Genomic DNA, 19,115 nt, shown 5'->3' with positions numbered 1-19,115 from the left:
TGAAGAGTGCTGTAAGAACTAGTTATTATTAGATGATCAACTTCAATAAGATTTGGACTGGGCTCCTTGTGAAGCCATTAAGTATCTGGAGATTAGAGTGAAGTTTCTCTCATCTGCCTTGTGTCTTATGCCTCTTCTCTAGCATTCTTGGGGCCACATGTGGCACTTGATTCTCAGTAAAAAAAAAAAGTCAGATACGCCACTTTTTACCTGCACATGGCCTCAAAAATACAATGTTCTTTTCAATAGGGTTTTATAGTAATCAAATTGTTCTTACTGTAATGAACTGTTCTGTAGAAACAGAGTTAGTACATTATGCAAATTGAGAGGACAAGAACATGGAAGTTTTTACATAAAGTAGCAGGAAGAGGATTTTTTAATAAATGCATGATAAAGGGCACTGATCCTGTTGCCACTGAGGTCAATGGCATAATTTCCCAAGGAGGAGAGAAATTGGTCATTTGCTTACTCATCTTTACATTAAAGATGAAACTATATTCCAGGAAATTGAACTGTCTCCAAGTTAGTGAAATACATTTTTTCCTCCCCTAAAGTATAGGGTGAGTTATTTGACTACAGAAAGAAATGATACGAGTTTAGAAAGAGACCGGATATATTACATTCATCTGATCATGGGTTAAGTTTCATATAAACTGTTCAAACATTTTAAAGTTTTTTAAAAAGTAACCTGGTTTAAGCATTTCATATTTTTACTCCACTGAACACTGGCTCCAACAGTTGGAAGAAAACATTGTCCTGGGGACAGCTGTTATGACAGACACAGGTAGTGATCAGCATCATTGGCTTTTTGAAGGCTTTGCTCTGGGGACACTGGAACTCAACCTTGATTGTCTTGGTGTTGTGTGGCGTGCAGCATCGTCCATCAGTGCAGAGCCCACAATAGCGGGGTTTATAGGTCTGTATACTAGTGCAGTTCTTGTACTCAAAGTGAACAGCTTTCAATGACTTCTTTGTTCGGACACACTTTTTCCCTTTCTAAGAAAAACATGAAGTGGCATTAAATGCGTCATATAGGCAGTTTAGAATACTAACTGACGGAAAAACAGAAGGAAGTTAGAAATGTGCAAGTTTGCTGTGAGGTTTGGAAACCTTGGGCCTGTTTCTCATCTTTTCATTGGCACTACAGCAGTCAGACTCCAGTTACTTCAATGGACATATTACTAGCAGAGGCAGATTAGGGTTTTGTGAGGCCCTGGACCAGAGCAAATGGGGCCGCATCCCCACCCCTTCTGTCTGTAATTCCCCTCACTCGCTCCTGCTGGGGAGCGAGGTCGGGGCATGAGAGTTTTCCCTGCTCTGCTTGCCTGGCACTCCTACCAGGGAGTGGGATCAGGGCATGTCCCGCTTGCCCACAGCAGGAGTGCTGGACAGGCAGAGCAGGCCCCTTAATTCATGTATTGCACAAGTCTCTGGTAAGCCACCTATACTTATTCTGTGGTCAGGCCCACTGTTGAAAATTAAATGTACAAGAAAAATCCCAAACCCTCACCCACATTAAACCTTTGACACCTCTGAAGTCAGTAAAGTTGCACCAGGAAGTTTAGAAACTAAAAAACTGTTACTAATTATAATAAATCCTATGAAACATACAGATGCCGGAACATAGTTAACTGACAGCACTTCCCTACAAATAAAACTTCTGTAATGTTTTGGAAAAAGCAAACTTTGCTTGTTCATGTGTCTGTTTAATGCACTTGAAATGCCAGCATTATATTTTGTATTTGAAGAGGAGGAGGAATTAGGGCAACAAAGAACTCACTCTAGCAAGTGCTTGGTTTCATACCTTATCAATCAGCTGTTCACTCTCACAAGGTCGCACCATGCAGAGTCGTGTCTGCTTCACCATCTCACATTGAGGATTCCTGTTTGTAATGCGGGTAGAAAAGCCCATTCCACAGCTTTTGGAACATGAACTCCATTCTGTTGTCTGCTCAATACAGTTGGAACGCGAGTCAGAGGCATCAGTTCCAAGAGCTGATTCTTTTCTATATGCTATAAATAAAAAACCCCAAATACTCCATTACAATAAAAATATTGGATTCCTGTAAGAGTCCATAGCAAACAGAGACAAAAATAAATTCTCTACATTTATGACTTTGAAATGGGACTTAGCAAATTTAAAGCGGATTACTGGAGTGCTTTTAAGTACTAGAGATTTGTTATTTAGGTGTTTGAAAGGTGCTCACTTGACAGCCCTGGAGACTGAAGTCCTCTGTTTATCAACAAAATGGGTATTGCTTAGTGCAGAAATTTATGTACACTATCCCTTCCCATGCATCCCAACCCTAAACCAGAGGGGAGAATCATTCAGTCTCCATGCCCAGTGTGACAACTTCCCCATCACTGCTAGTTGTGACGAGGATTTTACTGCTGATTTGCAAGTCATGTGTGAATGACTATGTTTTACAAAAGGTTTATCTTTTGTTCTTTGTCAGATTAGTCAAAAATTTAGGTATGAAATAATTTCAAGACAATCCTTACGTTTTATTGAACTGTAGTAAACTGCAGTGGAAGTAAATTAGATGATTTTATGGCTATGGGAATAAAGCAATCTTGTCAATTATTAAAAAAGTGATGTCAGTCGAAGTACTTACAAAGACTTATCATTGTTATGACACTGTACTAAAACGTGTACAGTATGTGTTAAGTTGCAAAACAAATATTACCAGCTCTATGGTTACTTGGTGAAGGCTAACATTCTTTTACCATACAAGAGAACCAGAGTGAGCCCAAGTGACCTTGGAACACCCATTTCCTGAGCCAGTCAAGAGTGCTTGGCTTGATTCCCAGTGAAAACCTACTGGCTACATCATTGTGACAACTCTTGCTAGAAGCTATTCCACTATTCTCTTGCAAAGCAAGGCTCCAAAAAAACTGGAGATTTTCTAAGGGATATCTCCAGTTGCAAAAGGGGGCAGGGAGGGAGGAAGGCCAGGACCAATATTGACAGTGTCCATGCATCTACCTGTCATCAACAAAAAGCAAACCTTATGAGGAATTGTAGGATGAAGGTGCCAATATTTTGTACTTACATCATGCGGTACCTTTCATCAGATATTTCAGAGCATGTTCTAAACTGTAACTAGAGCTCAACATTCTTGCCAGGCAAGAACCAGTAAATATGGTTTCCTTTCTCAAATGGATGAGCTGATGTTGAGCAGTGTTAAGTGAATGGATCAAGGCCCTACTGAAAAGCAGCATGCAGTGGCCCCAACGCCTACCTTTTACCTCTAGATTTGCAGGTTTACCTTACAAAGAACTGGTAAGTTTAACTACAGTTTTAAAAAGGAAGAACATTCATAATTTCAGAAAAGGTGGAGGGGAAGGTACATGGCTGCTGCTTTAAAAAAAAAAAAAAAAAAAAGAAAATCCAACTGGTACTTGATTTTTCTAAAAATGCTCCTCAGGTTCCCTGAGACCTGAGCTGAAGACTTCCCCAGTTTTCCTGCCAGACCAAGTGACAACAAGAGGAATGAGAATGTTTGGAATGAGAGGGTTCTTTCAGACCCATTGACTGACTGTATCTACACTAGTAGTTTCCCCTAATGTTGCCTGCTGCTGCTAACAGCTGTAGCTATGGGAGCTCGAACATATACAGCTGCTGGAAGCTAGTGCCATTTTAACTACCATGTCTATACCACATCTTCCACCATTGTTACCACTTGCAGTGGACAGAAGTTTTAGGAAGAGCATATAGTATAGGTAAGGTGACTTCTGTAGTATCTGATGTTACTTAGTCTCATAGATAAACCAGCAAGATTGTAGATCTAGGAGCAGTAGGACTCAGGTGGTTGGTTCCCCCTCCCTGTCTCTGTCCCCGTCCCCTGCCCCACCCCCATGTGGCCTTGGGAGAAGACTGCAGAGAGAAAGCCATCCAAAGTCTCCTGTAAGTAGGGGTGGATACAGTCCAAGAAGAGACCTTTGGTCCTTGGAGAGCTTTTGAGGGCTTTGACCAGACTTTCTCTGCCCTGTACGGATAGGTTCTTTGCGCCAATTGTTTTCCTCCCAGTCTCTACACCTTAGCTTCACTGCACAGCTACTCCTCATCCCCCTTCCTTTCAGGATATCACTTCCCAGCTAACCCCCCTCCCCAAAAGAATCAGAAGTCACATGATGTTTGCCACCATCCCACTGTTCGCTATGCTTGTGTTCTACTCTTTCCCCCACCCCGTTTCTGCCACGTCTATTTAGATGGCAAGCTTGTCAGGGCAGGGACCATTTGCTACTCTTCTCACAGTGAGGGTCCCTTCTTGGTTGGCCCTTAGGCACTACCATAATAAAATCATTTCTCAGGCCAGCCCCATCTCTGCACACACTACCAGGTGTAGTGCTTATGGGACTAGTGATTGGGCACTGCTGTTCCTGATAGGTAGTGTCTGCAGGATCAGGCCCGGGTTTTAAGAGGCTAATTACAGTTAAAAATGGCTATGCATTGGTGTCCTTTGGGGGTGTTTTAAGTGCCTTTTTCAATTCCACTTTTATTCCTATTTTCTGTATGTTCTATATGCATTTCTTATAGAAGAACTGGAAGCAGAGTTCTAGGTCTGATAACCAAGTAGGCATTTCCAATACACAATCATTACAGGGTTAATTTGACTGCAGTAGCTAGTCTGAATAGCTCACCAGCCATCACAAAACTGCCCAAGGTCACTTCCTCTTTAGGGTCACAAGTCCATTTCTCACAGCACTCTCCTGGGACTTCAGTTTTCCTTGGGAAAGGGCAATCAGGACCAGGGAGCAGCAGGTCAAGGTTACAGCGGGGCACACAGCCAATCTGTCCATCTCTGCAGGCACACTGGTATTTACAGCTGGGCTGGAATGTCTCCCCACTCTGATAAATAACCCCATCAAACACACAGCTGTCTCCTTCAAGCACTGGTATAAAGAGGGAAAAGTGCATGAGTTACATGTAAAACTAAGACTACACACAGGTGACACTGTTTGCTCCACTTCCTTAAAAGAATAACAATGTTCTCTATTATAGCAGAACACAGACACTGCAGTTCTGAGGTGAAAGATTTCTCCTCATTTACACTTTAGAGGAGCTCACTTTGTCTGCCACACCTGCTACTCCAGTGCTTTGGTGGTGAAATCCCTAGGTGAGGCCAGAAAGAGGTGTCCAAGCAGTGATCTAAAGTAGGCAGTGCCATGGTAGCTCATATAGTTAGCAAACAGGAATGTAAATCACAGAAAGATACATGGAGGTGGAGAAGAGGGAGATATTTCCCTAGCTGAGGAGGAAGCCAGCAGATTTCCTTGGTGCCTGAGCATCCCCATGGCTAAATTTTCTCCTTGTGACATACTCCAGGTTAGGGGCAGCCACGCCCATCTCTAGGGGCTCCCCGATCTGTGTGTAGGAAACAGGGAAGCGTGCCTGGCTGCCCCCACGAGGTACCCTGGGCGGAGCCCAGCTAGGAGCGGATGTCCCTCGCCCAGCCCCGAAGCATCCCGACTGAGCATACCCAGCCCAGGCTGGCACCGGGACCAGCAGCTCTGGCTGCGATGCGCTCAGGCGGGCCCCGTTGCAGCTGGCCCAAGACCCAGTCTCAGGCTCCGCAGCCGCACTTACCCACGCAGATGCCCTGCCCGGCCCCGGCGCTGCGGTCGCAGTAGAGGCCGCTGCCCTGGTCGCAGGGCTGCAGCTCGGAGCAGCTCTCCCCGCGCTGCCGGGCGCATACCAGGCAGCAGGCGCAGCCGTCCAGCACGGCGGGCACTCCCGGGGCGCAGCTGGGCGGCTCTGCCGGGCACGGGCGGCCGCCGCACTGCGGAGGGCACGGCGGCGGCTGGCCACTCACCTGCGGGGCAGACACACAGACCAAGTCAGCGGGCACCCTGCAGCCCCCTCCCCGCAGCTCCAGCCCGGCCCTGCCCTTGCCTTCCACAGCAGCAGCAGCAGCCCCAGGCTGGGCAGGCTCTGCCTCCGGTCACAGCCACGTGTCGGCCTCATTCTGCTGTCAGTCCCACCCGGCTCCGTTTGCCTCCCTGCTTGCAGCCCTCTGGAGCCGATTATATAGAGCGCCTCTGAAACCCCCTCCTCCCATTGGGTAGCGCGGGGGCGGGGCGCGGCGAGGGAACCAATCCTCGGCTCAGGGGCCGGTTCTGGACCCCTCTCTCCCCTACCATCGGACTCGGGCCCTCAGCTGTCCCAGCCCGGGCGCGGCGTGGAGCCGGGAGCTGAGCGTGTGCGGGGACAGCGGCAGGAGCTGGTGCCGGGGCGCTGGGAATGCGCGGCCTGAGCTGGACGGGTAGGGATGTGACGGAGGTGCATAAAGAGGGAGGGACGGAGGAAGAACGTGTGTATCTGCGAGAGAGAAGTTGCTAGGAGGGCAGGGAGAGGGACACTGAGTCTGCAGTCTGCCGCCTGTCTAGGGGTTAACGCTCTAGAGCGGCCAAATGCCCAGATACAGTAATCCAGATCTTTAACTGAAAACCTGGAAGTAGGTGCCTGCTAGACGGACCCGGGATTTAATGAGTACCTGCCTCCCCCTTCCGGCCAGGACTCAGCCCTTTCAGAAGTCGGTCTGTTGTTTAAGGGAATAATTTCCCAGCCACTAGTTTCAGGAAACAAAACAAAAAATTCTCCTCACGCTGGCAACTGCAAAGCTGAGGCATGAAGCAGATGGACCGGGGGAAGATGGTGGCACAAAGCACAGAAGTCCCTCCAGGACCATCCTAACTTTTGCACTGTATATGTGTGCACACGTCACATCTATTGGGTGCTGCTAGAGTTCTCAATAAGGAATAAGCAATTTCCTATGATTAGCCCAGAGGTTACTGGGTGGGCTCTCTGAGAGGATCAGCACTATTGTTTCCTCCAGCCTGGACTGTTTGCTGCAGTAGCACAAAGAGCATCAGTGCAGGAGCTAATATTAGGTAGCATATATGACCTACTATACTGCTAACCTCAAATGTTCAAAAAAAATCATGAGTCAGGCTTACCAAAAATAATGATTGGCCTTAAAATCATGAGATTATGTAAAAAAAAATAATAGAGTCCATGTTTCTTTTTATTTGCCTTCTCCTTTTTGAGTCATGAGTGTGCACTGGGGTCACATTTTGACGTTCTTCCCAGCCACCAGAACTAGAAAAGTTACTTTTCATTTATGAATGAAGGCTGCAATCATCACATATCCACTTGACTCCAGGAGCTGGGGCTTTAAGCAAAACACTTATAAGACTCATGACAAAATCATGAGAGTTGGCAACAGCTATGCTCCTTGGATCAGTCCTAGGAAGGCCCCAGGAGATCTGTGAGAAGCCTAATGTTTATCCATTTGTCAAATGAAAGTTACTTCGTTGCTTATCTGGGCTCAGTATTTTCTGTTGGGAAGCTGGACTCCTGTCTGTTTTCTGTTCTGTTCCAGCTAATACACTACTCCCATCACCATGGTATCTAAGCAGGGCCCTCCTTGGGATTTATGGTGCCCTAGGCAGGATTATTAAACTGGTGCCCCTGTGCCTGTCTTGCTCTTAGCAACACAAATTTAAGCTGACACTATTGGAAAACTTGCCACATGCATGTTATTAAAACCAGTTTAACTTAGTTAAGCACACTGTAATGCTGATGCACTAGCACTAAACAAGTAGCCCTATAGAAAAAATTCTGATTTGACAGAATGATGCAAATAATATAATTTTTTTAATTTGTCAGCATAGTATTGGAAATTTCTATGAAGAGGTATTGAAACAAGGATTAGTTTTTAATTTAAAGTAATCTTTCTGGCTTTTTTGGCCAGTAAGAATGTCATCGTATGACAAAGACAAAGTGATGTCTTGTCTGATTGCAAGAATAGCAAGACTAGTCAAGTGTTCCTGACTCCTTGTAGAGCGAAGATAGTTTCTAATGAGCTTTAGTTTTGAGAAACTCCGTTCTCCTGATGCTACTGTTACAGGAATTGTCAGTAGAATACGAGTGGCAACATACACATTAGGATATATGTCAACAAGTTTGCTGGTATGAGTAAACTGTACAATGTCCATCACTGATTTTGCATGTGGCAACATTGATGACCGTGTACTCAATTCTTCGTACAGTTCAAGTCCATTTAAATCAAAATGATCGCCGTGCTTCAGGAGGCTCTCTAGGTCAGGGGTCCCCAATGTGGTGCCTGCGGGTGCCATAGCGCCCACACGGGCCTCTCAGTGCACCTGCGTACTGGCCCACCAGACGAAAAAGGTTGGGGATCACTGCTCTAGGTTCTTGCACTTTGTCATTAGTTGCTCTTGTTTTCCTATTTCGTTGAATGTAGTCCCGCTCAGCCCGCTACCAGCTGAGTGAATGGAACCCCAGGCTGACAGCAGGTTGAGTGGCTCAGCCAGGGTATCAGCTGCCGGCCTGCTCAGCCCACTGCCAGCCTGGCGTTCCTTGGAGGTCCACAGGCCAGGAGTGGGTGCTGAGTGGGGCCAGCAGCCGGGACCCGAGGTGGCAATGGGGCAGCAGCCGGAACCCCAGAGCAGCAGCAAGCTGAGCCGCTCAGCCCGCCGCTGTGTGCCATCAAAAATCAGCTCGTGTGCCACCTTTGGCACATGTGCTGTAGGTTGCCGACCCCTGCTCTATACACTAGTAAGAAGATGAGCATATTACAGTTGTTGGAGGGCTCTATTTAGCAGTAACAGGGCTATAGGAAAGTCAGTCAACATTTTTTGTTTCTCTGATGAAAACTGGTCCACTCCCTTCCCCATACCAAACTTGTGACAAATAATTGTCAACAACTTAATTTTCTGTTTTTGGCTAAGATATTGATTTTTAAAAAAAAAATATTGAAATTGAATTCAGGATTGTTAGCAAGCATTTTTGGTGAACAAATTTGTTAAATGACAATCTAAGGCCTGTGTTATAAACAGATAGCTAAAGGTTAATGTCTCTTTCACCTGAAGCACCTGACCAGAGGACCAATCAGAAAACCAGATTTTTTTCAACTCTGGGTGGAGGGAAGTTTGTGTCTGAGTCTTTGTCTGTCTACCTGCTTTCTCTGAGCTTTGGAGAAGTAGTTTCTACTTTCTAGTCTTCTGTTTCTAAGTGTAAGGACAAAGATCAGATAGTAAGTTATATGGTTTCTTTTCTTTGGTATTTGCATGAATATAAGTGCTGGAGTGCTTTGATTTGTATTCTTTTTGAATAAGGCTGTTTATTCAATATTCTTTTAAGCAATTGACCCTGTATTTCGTCACCTTAATACAGAGAGACCATTTGTAGGTATTTTTCTTTCTTTTAAGACCTGTTGGAGTTTTTCTTTACTTCAGGGAAATTGAGTCTGTACTCACCAGGGAATTGGTGGGAGGAAGAAATCAGGGGAGATCTGTGTGTGTTGGATTTGTTAGCCTGATTTTGCATTCCCTCTGGGTGAAGAGGAAAGTGCTTTTTGTTTCCAGGACTGGGAACGGAGAGGGGGAGTCACTCTGTTTGGATTCACAGAGCTTGTGTCTGTATCTCTCCAGGAGCACCTGGAGGGGGGAAGGGAAAAAGGATTATTTCCCTTGGTTGTGAGACTCAAGGGATTTGGGTCTTGGGGTCCCCAGGAAAGGTTTTTCAGGGGGACCAGAGTGCCCCAAAACACTCTAATTTTTTGGGTGGTGGCAGCAAGTACCAGGTCCAAGCTGGTAACTAAGCTTGGAGGTTTTCATGCTAACCCCCATATTTTGGACGCTGAGGTCTAAATCTGGGATTAAGGTTATGACATGAGTAGCAGCGGTTGGGATATAGACAGAATCCAGAAGCCAGTAGGAATATTATATTTTTCTCTTCTCTGCTAAGGGCTTTTTAGCAGAGAGAAACAGTTGGTTTTAAAAGGGAACCAGAGAAAATTTTTTTTTCTGCTCTCTCTGGCAGTTTGTGGCTTGCATGTTAGCAAGAAGCCATTAAGGAGCTGTTACAGGTCTTTTGTCATGCAATAGCACTCCCATTAGGAGTCATTACCAGCACTATATACATGCAAATAAAGTGGTTTTTCAGGTTTACTTAACATTGAAGATTAGCTAAAGGCACTGTTGCTAGGCAGACTTCAGGAGGCAACAGAGAACCTGCAGTTCAGAAGATAAACACCGGAGGGCACCCCAACACAAGAAAACAGGAACCATGTCTACCAAGACAAAAATGGAGGCCGAAGAACAAATCAAAAAAGCTGAACACAGGCGACAACTGGAAAAAAGACAAAAAGAGGTGGAGCTGAAAGAAAAGAAAGAAAGCATCAAACTGGCAGCCTACCAAAGAGAACAGGCAGCCCAAGAGGCAGCACACAAAAGAAAACTAGAAGAAGAAGAGGTGGCCCACCGAAGGAAACAAGCAGAAGACGAGGCAGCCCACAGAAGACAGATAGAACTCCAGAGGAAAGCCCACCAACAGGCCATGGAATTAGAAAAGGCTAAGCAACAGACTCCAGCCAATCCTAACAACCCATCGCCAATTATTGCTCCACAGCACAGAAAGTTTCCCACCTACAAGGCAGGTGATGACACCGAGGCCTTCTTGGAAAATTTTGAAAGAGCCTGTCTTGGGTACAGCATCCCCGAAGACCAGTACATGGTAGAATTAAGGTCACAGCTCAGTGGACCTTTAGCAAAGGTGGCAGCTAAAATGCCTAAGCAGCAAATGAATAACTATAAACTTTTTCAAACCAAGGCCAGATACAGAATGGGGATAACCCCAAATCATGCCCGTCGGCGCTTCAGAACCCAAAAGTGAAAACCAAAGGTGTCATTTCCCAAACACGCCTACTACATTGCAAAAAACTATGATTTTTAAAAAAAAATATTGAAATTGAATTCAGGATTGTTAGCAAGCATTTTTGGTGAACAAATTTGTTAAATGACAATCTAAGGCCTGGTCTACACTACGCGTTTAAACCGATTTTAGCAGCGTTAAACCTATTTAACAGCGCACCCATCCATGCTACGAGGCCCTTTATATCAATATAAAGGGCTCTTTAAATCGGTTTCTGTACTCCTCCCCAACGAGAGGAGTAGCGCTAAAATCGGTATTACCATATCAGATTAGGGTTAGTGTGGCTGCAAATCGACGGTATTGGCCTCTGGGTGGTATCCCACAGTGCACCATTGTGACCACTCTGGATAGCAATCTGAGCTCGGATGCAGTGGCCAGGTAAACAGGAAAATCCCCACGAACTTTTGAATTACATTTCCTGTTTGCCCAGCATGGAGCTCTGATAAGCACGGGTGGCGATGCAGTCCCAAATCCAAAAAGAGCTCCAGCATGGACCGTACGGGAGATACTGGATCTGATCGCTGTATGGGGAGACAAATCTGTTCTATCAGAGCTCCGTTACAGAAGATGAAATGCCAAAGCGTTTGAAAAAAAATCTCCAGGCTACACAGTGCTGCGTGACAAGCGTAACGGAAAGCCAAAGAATCAAATGGACGCTCATGGAGGAAGGGAGGGGGTACTGAGGACTCCAGCTATCCCACAGTCCACAGCAGTCTCCGAAAACTATTTGCATTCTTGGCTGAGTTCCCAGTGCCTGTAGGTTCAAATACATTGTCCAGCGTGGTTCAGGGTATAGCTCGTCAATTTACTCCCTCCCCCCCACCACGTGAAAGAAAAGGGAAAGAAATAATTTCTTGACTTTTTTCAGTGTCACCCTATGTCTACTGAATGCTGCTGGTAGACGCGATGCTGCAGCAGTGAAGAGCAGTATCCGCTCCTCTCCCCTCCCTGGTGGCAGACGGTACAATATGACTGATAGCCGTCATCACCATCAGCCCGTGAGTGCTCCTGGATTGCCTCAGGTGAGGTCAGCCGGGGGTGCCTGGGTGAAAATAGGAATGATTCCTGGTCATTCCCAGTAGATGGTACAGAACGGCTGGTAACCGTCCTCATCATAGCAACTGGGGGCTGAGCTCCATCAGCCCCCTCCCTTTCCTGTGTAAAGAAAAGATTCTGTACTGCCTGGACTATCATAGCAGTGGGACACTGCCTCCCCCTCATTTTATCTCACTATAACAAGTCACTATTTCTTATTCCTGCATTCTTTATAACTTCATGATGCAAATGGGGGGACACTGCCACGGTAGCCCAGGAAGGTTGGGGGAGGAGGGAAGCAACGAGTGGGATTGTTGCAGGGGAACCCCTTGTGAATGGCATGTAGCTCATCATTTCTGCGGGATCTGACACGGAGCAGCTGTGCTCTGATACACTGGTTCTCTAGGACGCTTGCCCCATATTCTAGGCAGGACTGACTATTTTTAGAAACCATAACGGAGGGATTGACTCAGGGAGTCATTCCCAGTTTTGCCTTTGCGCCCCCGGCCGATCTCAGCCAGGGGCACCCATGATAGCAGCAGACAGTACAGAACGACAGATAACCATCATCTTACTGCCAATTTACAATAGCAGCAGACGGTACAGAATGACTGATAACCGTCTCTGCTATCATGCAAAAGCAAACAAATGCTGCTGTGTAGCACTGCAGTATCGCCTCTGTTAGCGACATCCTGTACACATACGGTAACAGTAAAAAAAAAAGCTGAACGGGCTCCATGGTTGCCGTGCTATGGCGTCTGCCAGGGCAATCCAGGGAAAAAGGACGCGAAATGATTGTCTGCCGTTGTTTTCCCGGAGGAAGGAATGAGTGATGACATTTACCCAGAATGACCCGTGACAATGGTTTTTGCCCCATCAGGCACTGGGATCTCAACCCAGAATTCCAAGGGGCGGGGAAGACTGCGGGAACTATGGGATAGCTACAGAATAGCTACCCACAGTGCAACGCTCTGGAAATCGATGCTAGCCTCGGACCATGGACGCACACCAAATTAATGTGCTTAGTGTGGCCACGTGCACTCAACTTTATACAATCTGTTTTATAAAACCGGTTTATGTAAAATTGGAATAATCCCGTAGTGTAGACGTACCCTAAATGGCAACACAGTACTGCTTTCATGCTTGGCTCACCCCCCAGCCTGTTGGTCCAACAGCTGCAGTAGAGAAGGAGATAGGTGGAAAGCTGCAAGACCCCAAAATCTACCTCTTGGGGTGCAGAGTGGCAACAGCAGCAGCAAACCCTCAGGTCCAATCACACGCCAATGGGCACTGGTGAAGTTAGCACAGCATCTGATCTCAGGAACAGGGCACCCATGGAGCCACAGCAGCTCATCCTGCCCTGTTCAGCTCCATCCAGGGGAGAGACACGCTCCCCAGCTAGGGTGACCAGATCCAGATGTCCTGACTTTATAGGGCCAGTCCCGATATTTGGGGCTGTGTCTTATATAGGCACCAATTACCCCCACCTAGGGTGACCAGACAGCAAGTGTGAAAAATCAGGACTGGGGGTGAGGAGGGAATAGGAGCCTATATAAGAAAAAGACCCAAAAATTGGGACTGTCCCTATAAAAGCGAGACATCTGCTCACCCTACCCCAACCCTCTGTCCTGATTTTTCGCACATGCTATCTGGTTATTCCCAGCCGAGACTTGTGTGACCATTCCAATCCTGGTTGCCTATCAGGAGCGGCTCCAGGCCCCAGCACGCCAAGCGCGTGCTTGGGGCGGCAAGCTGCGGGGGGCGCTCTGCCGGTTGCCACGAGGGTGGCAGGGAGGTTGCCTTCTGCAGCTTGCCTGCAGAGGGTCTGCTGGTCCCACAGCTTTGGTGGACCTCCGGCAGGCATGCCTGCGGAGGGCCCGCTGGTCCCGTGGCATCAGACCTCCCGCAGGCATGCCTGCAGGAGGTCTGTTGAAGCTGCAGGAGCAGGGGACCCTCCGCAGGCATGCCGCCGAAGGCAACCTGCCTGCCGTGCTTGGGGCGGCAAAATCCCTAGAGCCGCCCCTGTTGCCTATGGAGGAAGTGAGTTACTTTCACTTTCATTCCTCAGCAGGCAGCCAGCCTCCCCTCCTCCCCCAGCACCTCACCCAACCCAGCTCTGACAGAGGAGAGGGGGGGGAAGAAAGGGGTGCTCCTTGGGGGAAAGGGATAAGGGAGGGTGCTCCGTGGGGCAGGGGGGAGAAGAATGGATGTTATGGGCGACAACAAAGGATACTGCCAGAGCCACCAAGCCTGCCTCACCTCAGGCTGGGGGAAAAGAGTCACACTCACAGTGAGTTCCTTCTCCCACCCCTTCCCAGAGACCCCAGCAGCCAATCCCCTCCCTCAGATTGTGCTGCATTCGGCTCCCTCTAGGACCCAGCAGCCCTGCTCTTACATTCTCCACTGCTTCCCGTCTGTCTGGCAGAGTGGTGCCCGCAGACCTAGTGGTGCCCTAGGCGGCTGCCTGTTCTGCCTATGGCTAAGGACGGCCCTGTATCTAAGCACTTTCCCATAGTGCATTCAGCAACATGGCTAGCATGGTGACACATGCTGTTCTTTCTTCCTCCCTGCAGGCAAACTGCAGAGGACTTAAAAATAATGAGGGTTAGTGAAGGGAAGAAGTGACCCTGGAAGAAAGTGATGAGCTTTATACTAGCTCTTGGCCAGGAATGGGCCTTTGAGCCTGCACAAGGCCTCAAGGTGCTACTCTAATAGGTGTAATTATAGAGAGGGGAGCAGGGCCGGTGCAAGGAAGTTTCGCGCCCTAGGCAAAAACTTTACCTTGAGGCCCCCCCCCCCGATAACCCTGCCTGCCACCCCCACACACCCCTAGGGATCCCCTCCCACCCCGCCGCAAACCCTCCTCCACGGCAGCTAACCCTGCCCGGGGAGCCCGCCCCAGCTCTCCTCTGCTGAGCACACTGATGCTGCTCTAATTCTCCTCCCTTCCCAGGCTTGTGGCGCTGATTGGAGGAGACTCAGGGCTTGTCTACATCAGAAAGTTGCAGCGCTGGTGAGGGAGTTACAGCGCTGCAACTTAGGAGGTGTACACATCTGCAGGGCACCACCAGCGCTGCAACTCCCTGTTTGCAGCGCTGGCCGTACTCCCGTTTTGTCTCGGGTGTAGAGGATCCAGCGCTGGTAATCAAATATAGACACTTACCAGCGCTTTTCTTGACCTCCGTGGAATAAGCAGGTATCCCAGCATACCTGAGGAAGCCTCTGGTAATCAAGCTGGTCTCCTTCCCCGGTTTGCTCTCGCGTTCCCCGAACCCCGAGCAAGCAGGTCTCCTTCCCTGAGGTTTGCTGGGTGGTTCCGGGAACGCGAGAGCAAACCGGGGAAGGAGACCAGCTTCGCCGCGGTTTGCTCTCGCGTTTCCCGGAACCACCCTGCAAACCGCAGGGAAGGAGACCTGCTTGTTCGGGGAACGCGAGAGCAAACCGCGGCGAAGCTGGTCTCCTTTCCTGGTTTGCTCTCGCGTTCCCGGAACCACCCAGCAAACCTCAGGGAAGGAGACCTGCTTGCTCGGGGTTCGGGGAACGCGAGAGCAAACCGCGGCGAAGATGGTCTCCTTTCCCGGGTTTGCTCTCGCGTTCCCCGAACCTCCCTTGAAGCCGCCCAACAGCGCTGCAGTGTGGCCACATCTAACACCACTTGCAGCGCTGGTTGCTGTAAGTGTGGCCACTCTGCAGCGCTGGCCCTATACAGCTGTACTAATACAGCTGTAACAACCAGCGCTGCAAAATTTTAGATGTAGACATGGCCTTAGAGCGAGGGCTGTGTGCTCACAGGAGGCAGAGTGGAGGTGATCTGGGGCAAGGAGCAGGTCTCCTGTGTGCCCTCTTTCCCCCCCTCCCGTTACTGCAGACGGCCCTCCCAGCATGCCCCCGCCCCAGCTCATCTCCACTCCACTCCACCTCCTCGCCTGCGGAGGCTTTTAGGTGCCCTCAACCACTGGGCACCCTAGGCAGCCACCTAGTTTGGCTAGTGGTTGCACCGGCCCTGGTGTGGAGACTTTTGAAAGTTTGGCAATTTTTTGGTGAAATTCTTTTTTTCATGCAGCTCTAAGTATTTCGTTGCTTCATTGATATAAACACTGAATGTGCACTATAGTGAGAGGGAGTGTCAGTTCCCAGCTAGCTATATAGTTTCCCAGTTTCAGTCAGAGTTCATTCAGCATATGCAAGCAGGTATATTTAAATCAGTAGTTTTAATGGAAATTCTGCTCAAACTCCTTCACCCTCACATTGCTTAATGAAGACCCCCTGTGATGTCTTGAAAAGACCATATCCTCTCTGTGCATGACTGAAATGTGCAGAACCCTGAGCATCAAACCGTGGGAATAATTTATAGACATAGCTCTTGTGCTCTGTAATGGGAAATTATTTTAGAACGTAGGGTGCCAAATTCAGGCCAAGTGTAATCAGAAGTAACTACTCTTAACTTATTTTATTCATCAAGAGCTGTGCTATGAATGTAAGGGTAGTGGTCCCAGGCAGACTCTGTTGTGCAGAAGGCCTGTATGCACAATTGCCTGAAGCAGGTAATAAGTAACAGAGTCTAACTCCGACTGTTAAATAACATCATTTGAAAAGAAACAAAAATGGAAGACACTGGTGAAAACTGGAGGTCTTTAAGCTTAAAGAACCAACAGGGGGTATTTAAGTGATTAAAAGATTGCTCTAGCAAGCAGCCAAAATGGTGCTCAGCATCAGCACAGAAGGATGTTGCTATAATTGAAATCACCAGCTGTGTGTTTTGATTGGGACCATGTTGCCACATCCTTCTGGAAGTTACTTGGTAACAGCTAGGTTGCTGAATGACGCAGCTTGCAGAGGGCACAAACCATACCATCATGGATGTCAGCCTCTCCATCTCCCAGGACTCACAAGTCTACTGTCACAGCTTTGGCCCTTTGTTCTTACTCCTGAACAGTGTTCTGGCCAGACTGGGCAAGGATAGGGAACCAGATGGTACCCCAAGCTACACTAAGTTACAGCTTGAGTATGAACTTGAGGTTTCTGCAATCACCACTTACCTAATTTGTCATTTCCCCTTCCCCATCTTGTTTCTTTTACTATCTCTCTTGCTTTCTGGCTTAGCTAGCCAAGACAAAGCCATCTTTTGCAGCACTGCTGTGTGCCTCTGGACAGAAAGATAAATTTATAAACAATGCTTTTAGTCCAACTGCTAGAAGTTTGCCAAATCTTAAGAGTGGCTAATCAAATGCAATGCTTTCCCTGTAACTTTCTCGGCAGCAAGGTTGTAAGAGGTTCTGTATAAGAGAAACGCAGAAGATGCATTTTCTCTCCCCTCTAAGTCTCAAAACAGATAGACATCAGTAACTACCACCCAATGCTATTAAAAGCCAATTCTACCCTCACCCCTCCTTAGAACATTTCATGTTGCTATTTAATGCCATCCAAAGACGGTTAAGCAAAGGAGTTTCCCCTATAAGAGTCTATAAAACTACAGGGAAGGAGAAGGGAAAGTAAAATAAAATGTTTAACTATTTAAAAAACTTGAGAAGTTAGCAGTTTATGGGTGTTCAATATACCTTTTAACTACTAAAAAAAAAAAAAAAAAAAAAAAGAGTACAACATGACAGACCCTCACAGTTTAGTGTAGAAAGCTGCAAATGAGGTTAAAACTCCTTAGCTGCTATTGGGCCCAGTGCCGCTCCCCAACATATTAAAAAACCTGCCTTTCCCAGGTACAAGCCCTATCCAAAAAACATAAGTATTTCATTCTCAAGGTATAGGAGTAGTTCCAAAATAAAAATATTCTTCCCTCTACCCAAGGATATGAAACAATTTAAAATAAAGTTCCAGCATTGATACACCATCTTACACTATGCTGTGCACCAGAACTCCCCACCAGCCATTCCAGCCCTTTTTCCTCCCTAGTTGATAGGCAACTGGTCCTGATTACCAGGTGGACTTTGGCTGTTTGGACCTCCCACCCTTATAACTCCTACTTGTGTGGCCCTGGATTTCTACAGACTGGCACAGATAAATGAAGAATTTTGTAATTTACCACATTTTGGGTGATCCCCAAGCCTCAGGTCTAGAGTCATCCTTATACCGAGACAATTTACTACAAAGGTTAAATTGTATCCTAGGGGGTTAGTTTTCTTTATCTCCTCTTTTTTTTTTAATAGCATCCTCTATGTAAATCACTACAACAGTGAAGAAAAATTATGCTATGAATGAAAGAAAATTAGAAGTGAAACTCAACATGAAAACTGTTAACACAAGAATACTTCGAAGGTCACCAGGAATCACTTTGAATACCTTTACCATATGTAGATTGAAATGAGTTTCAATTCATGAACTGAAACTTTAATTTGATGGGTGATTATTCTGAATGTGGTTTACATAAACTCTTGATAGCCTGAACTGTGTGTAATTACCTTATTCTGAGACTTAGAGCTGTACATTCCCAGCATCTGAGATTGGAACAGTCCTTTATCCAGGTTGAGGATGTAGCACCTTTTAACATCAAGGTACCAATCCGGGCCAGAGTTAGGGGCACTTCTTATATGGGCATGCTGGGAGTGGATTGGCTGCTTCTCACAGCCCCTCCTCCTATTGGTCACTTCCTCCAGCAGCATACCTAGACCTCTTAACCCTCTACTTGCGAGTGTGGGGTGGATGCCCCATCACACGTGCAGCAGGCTGGTCCGCATCACTTTGTCTTGGCTCTCATCTGAGATGTGTTTTCCTTACCTATCTCAGGATTCAGTATGCCCAGCAGGCCTCTGGTGAATATTTACTGCATTAAAAAAAACAAAAAACACAGTATGTTATAGACTGTGCTGATGAATTTTCTGCAACAGGTGAGTTGGGAACTCAGTTACCTAGAGAGTTTCCTTGCTGGTTGCATCACATAATGGGCAGATTTCCACAGAAACAATGGACATGTCAGGCGGTGGGGGGAGGGGGGGATGTACAGAAGCCCTTCCCCACCACTGTACACAAAGATTAAGGTGCCACTGCAGTCATAAAACTATCAGCACCTGGAGTAGCTTCTCCAGAGAGCTATTTCAATTATGGAGACAACTAATAACAGTGAAAACACACAGGAACAATGTACTACAGATGGGTAAGGGAGCCTGCATGGGACTAGCTTAGCATGTCAGCCCTTTTCTTGTTGTGAAAGTTAAGAATCAGATTAGTTTAATTACAAGCAAAAGCTATGATTAGAAAAGCAGCATGGTCTACTGGGTAAAGCCATGGCCGAGCACTCAGGAGACCTGGGTAATATTCCTAGCTCTGACACGGACTTGCTGTATGACCCTGAATGAGTCACTTCTACCCTCTGTGTGACTGTTTACCT

General features: G+C 47.2%; 1 protein-coding gene across 1 annotated transcript; it reads right to left on the bottom strand.

The window, feature by feature from the left end:
* Positions 1-353: 353 nt before the first annotated feature.
* Positions 354-5,968, bottom strand: CCN3 (cellular communication network factor 3). Its single transcript, XM_050941503.1, has 5 exons — positions 5,897-5,968; positions 5,591-5,816; positions 4,645-4,896; positions 1,805-2,013; positions 354-996 (listed from the first exon to the last, which is right to left on the bottom strand). Exons 1-5 carry the CDS (start codon positions 5,966-5,968, stop codon positions 703-705), a joined length of 1,053 nt encoding a protein of 350 aa, XP_050797460.1. The 3' UTR covers positions 354-702.
* Between the last annotated feature and the right edge of the window lie 13,147 nt (positions 5,969-19,115).

The sequence above is a fragment of the Gopherus flavomarginatus genome, chromosome 2 (genome assembly GCF_025201925.1).
Source record: "Gopherus flavomarginatus isolate rGopFla2 chromosome 2, rGopFla2.mat.asm, whole genome shotgun sequence".
NCBI classification, from domain to species: Eukaryota; Metazoa; Chordata; order Testudines; family Testudinidae; genus Gopherus; species Gopherus flavomarginatus.
This window is presented reverse-complemented; position numbering and strand designations above follow the sequence as displayed.

Coding starts and splice junctions, on each gene's coding strand:
- CCN3 (XM_050941503.1), bottom strand. CDS start 5,968: ATGAGGCCGACACGTGGCTGTGACCGGAGGCAGAGCCTGCCCAGCCTG. Junction 5,817..5,896: donor TGCTGCTGCTGCTGTGGAAG/GCAAGGGCAGGG, acceptor TCTGCCCCGCAG/GTGAGTGGCCAGCCGCCGCC. Junction 4,897..5,590: donor CGGGCAGGGCATCTGCGTGG/GTAAGTGCGGCT, acceptor TCTTTATACCAG/TGCTTGAAGGAGACAGCTGT.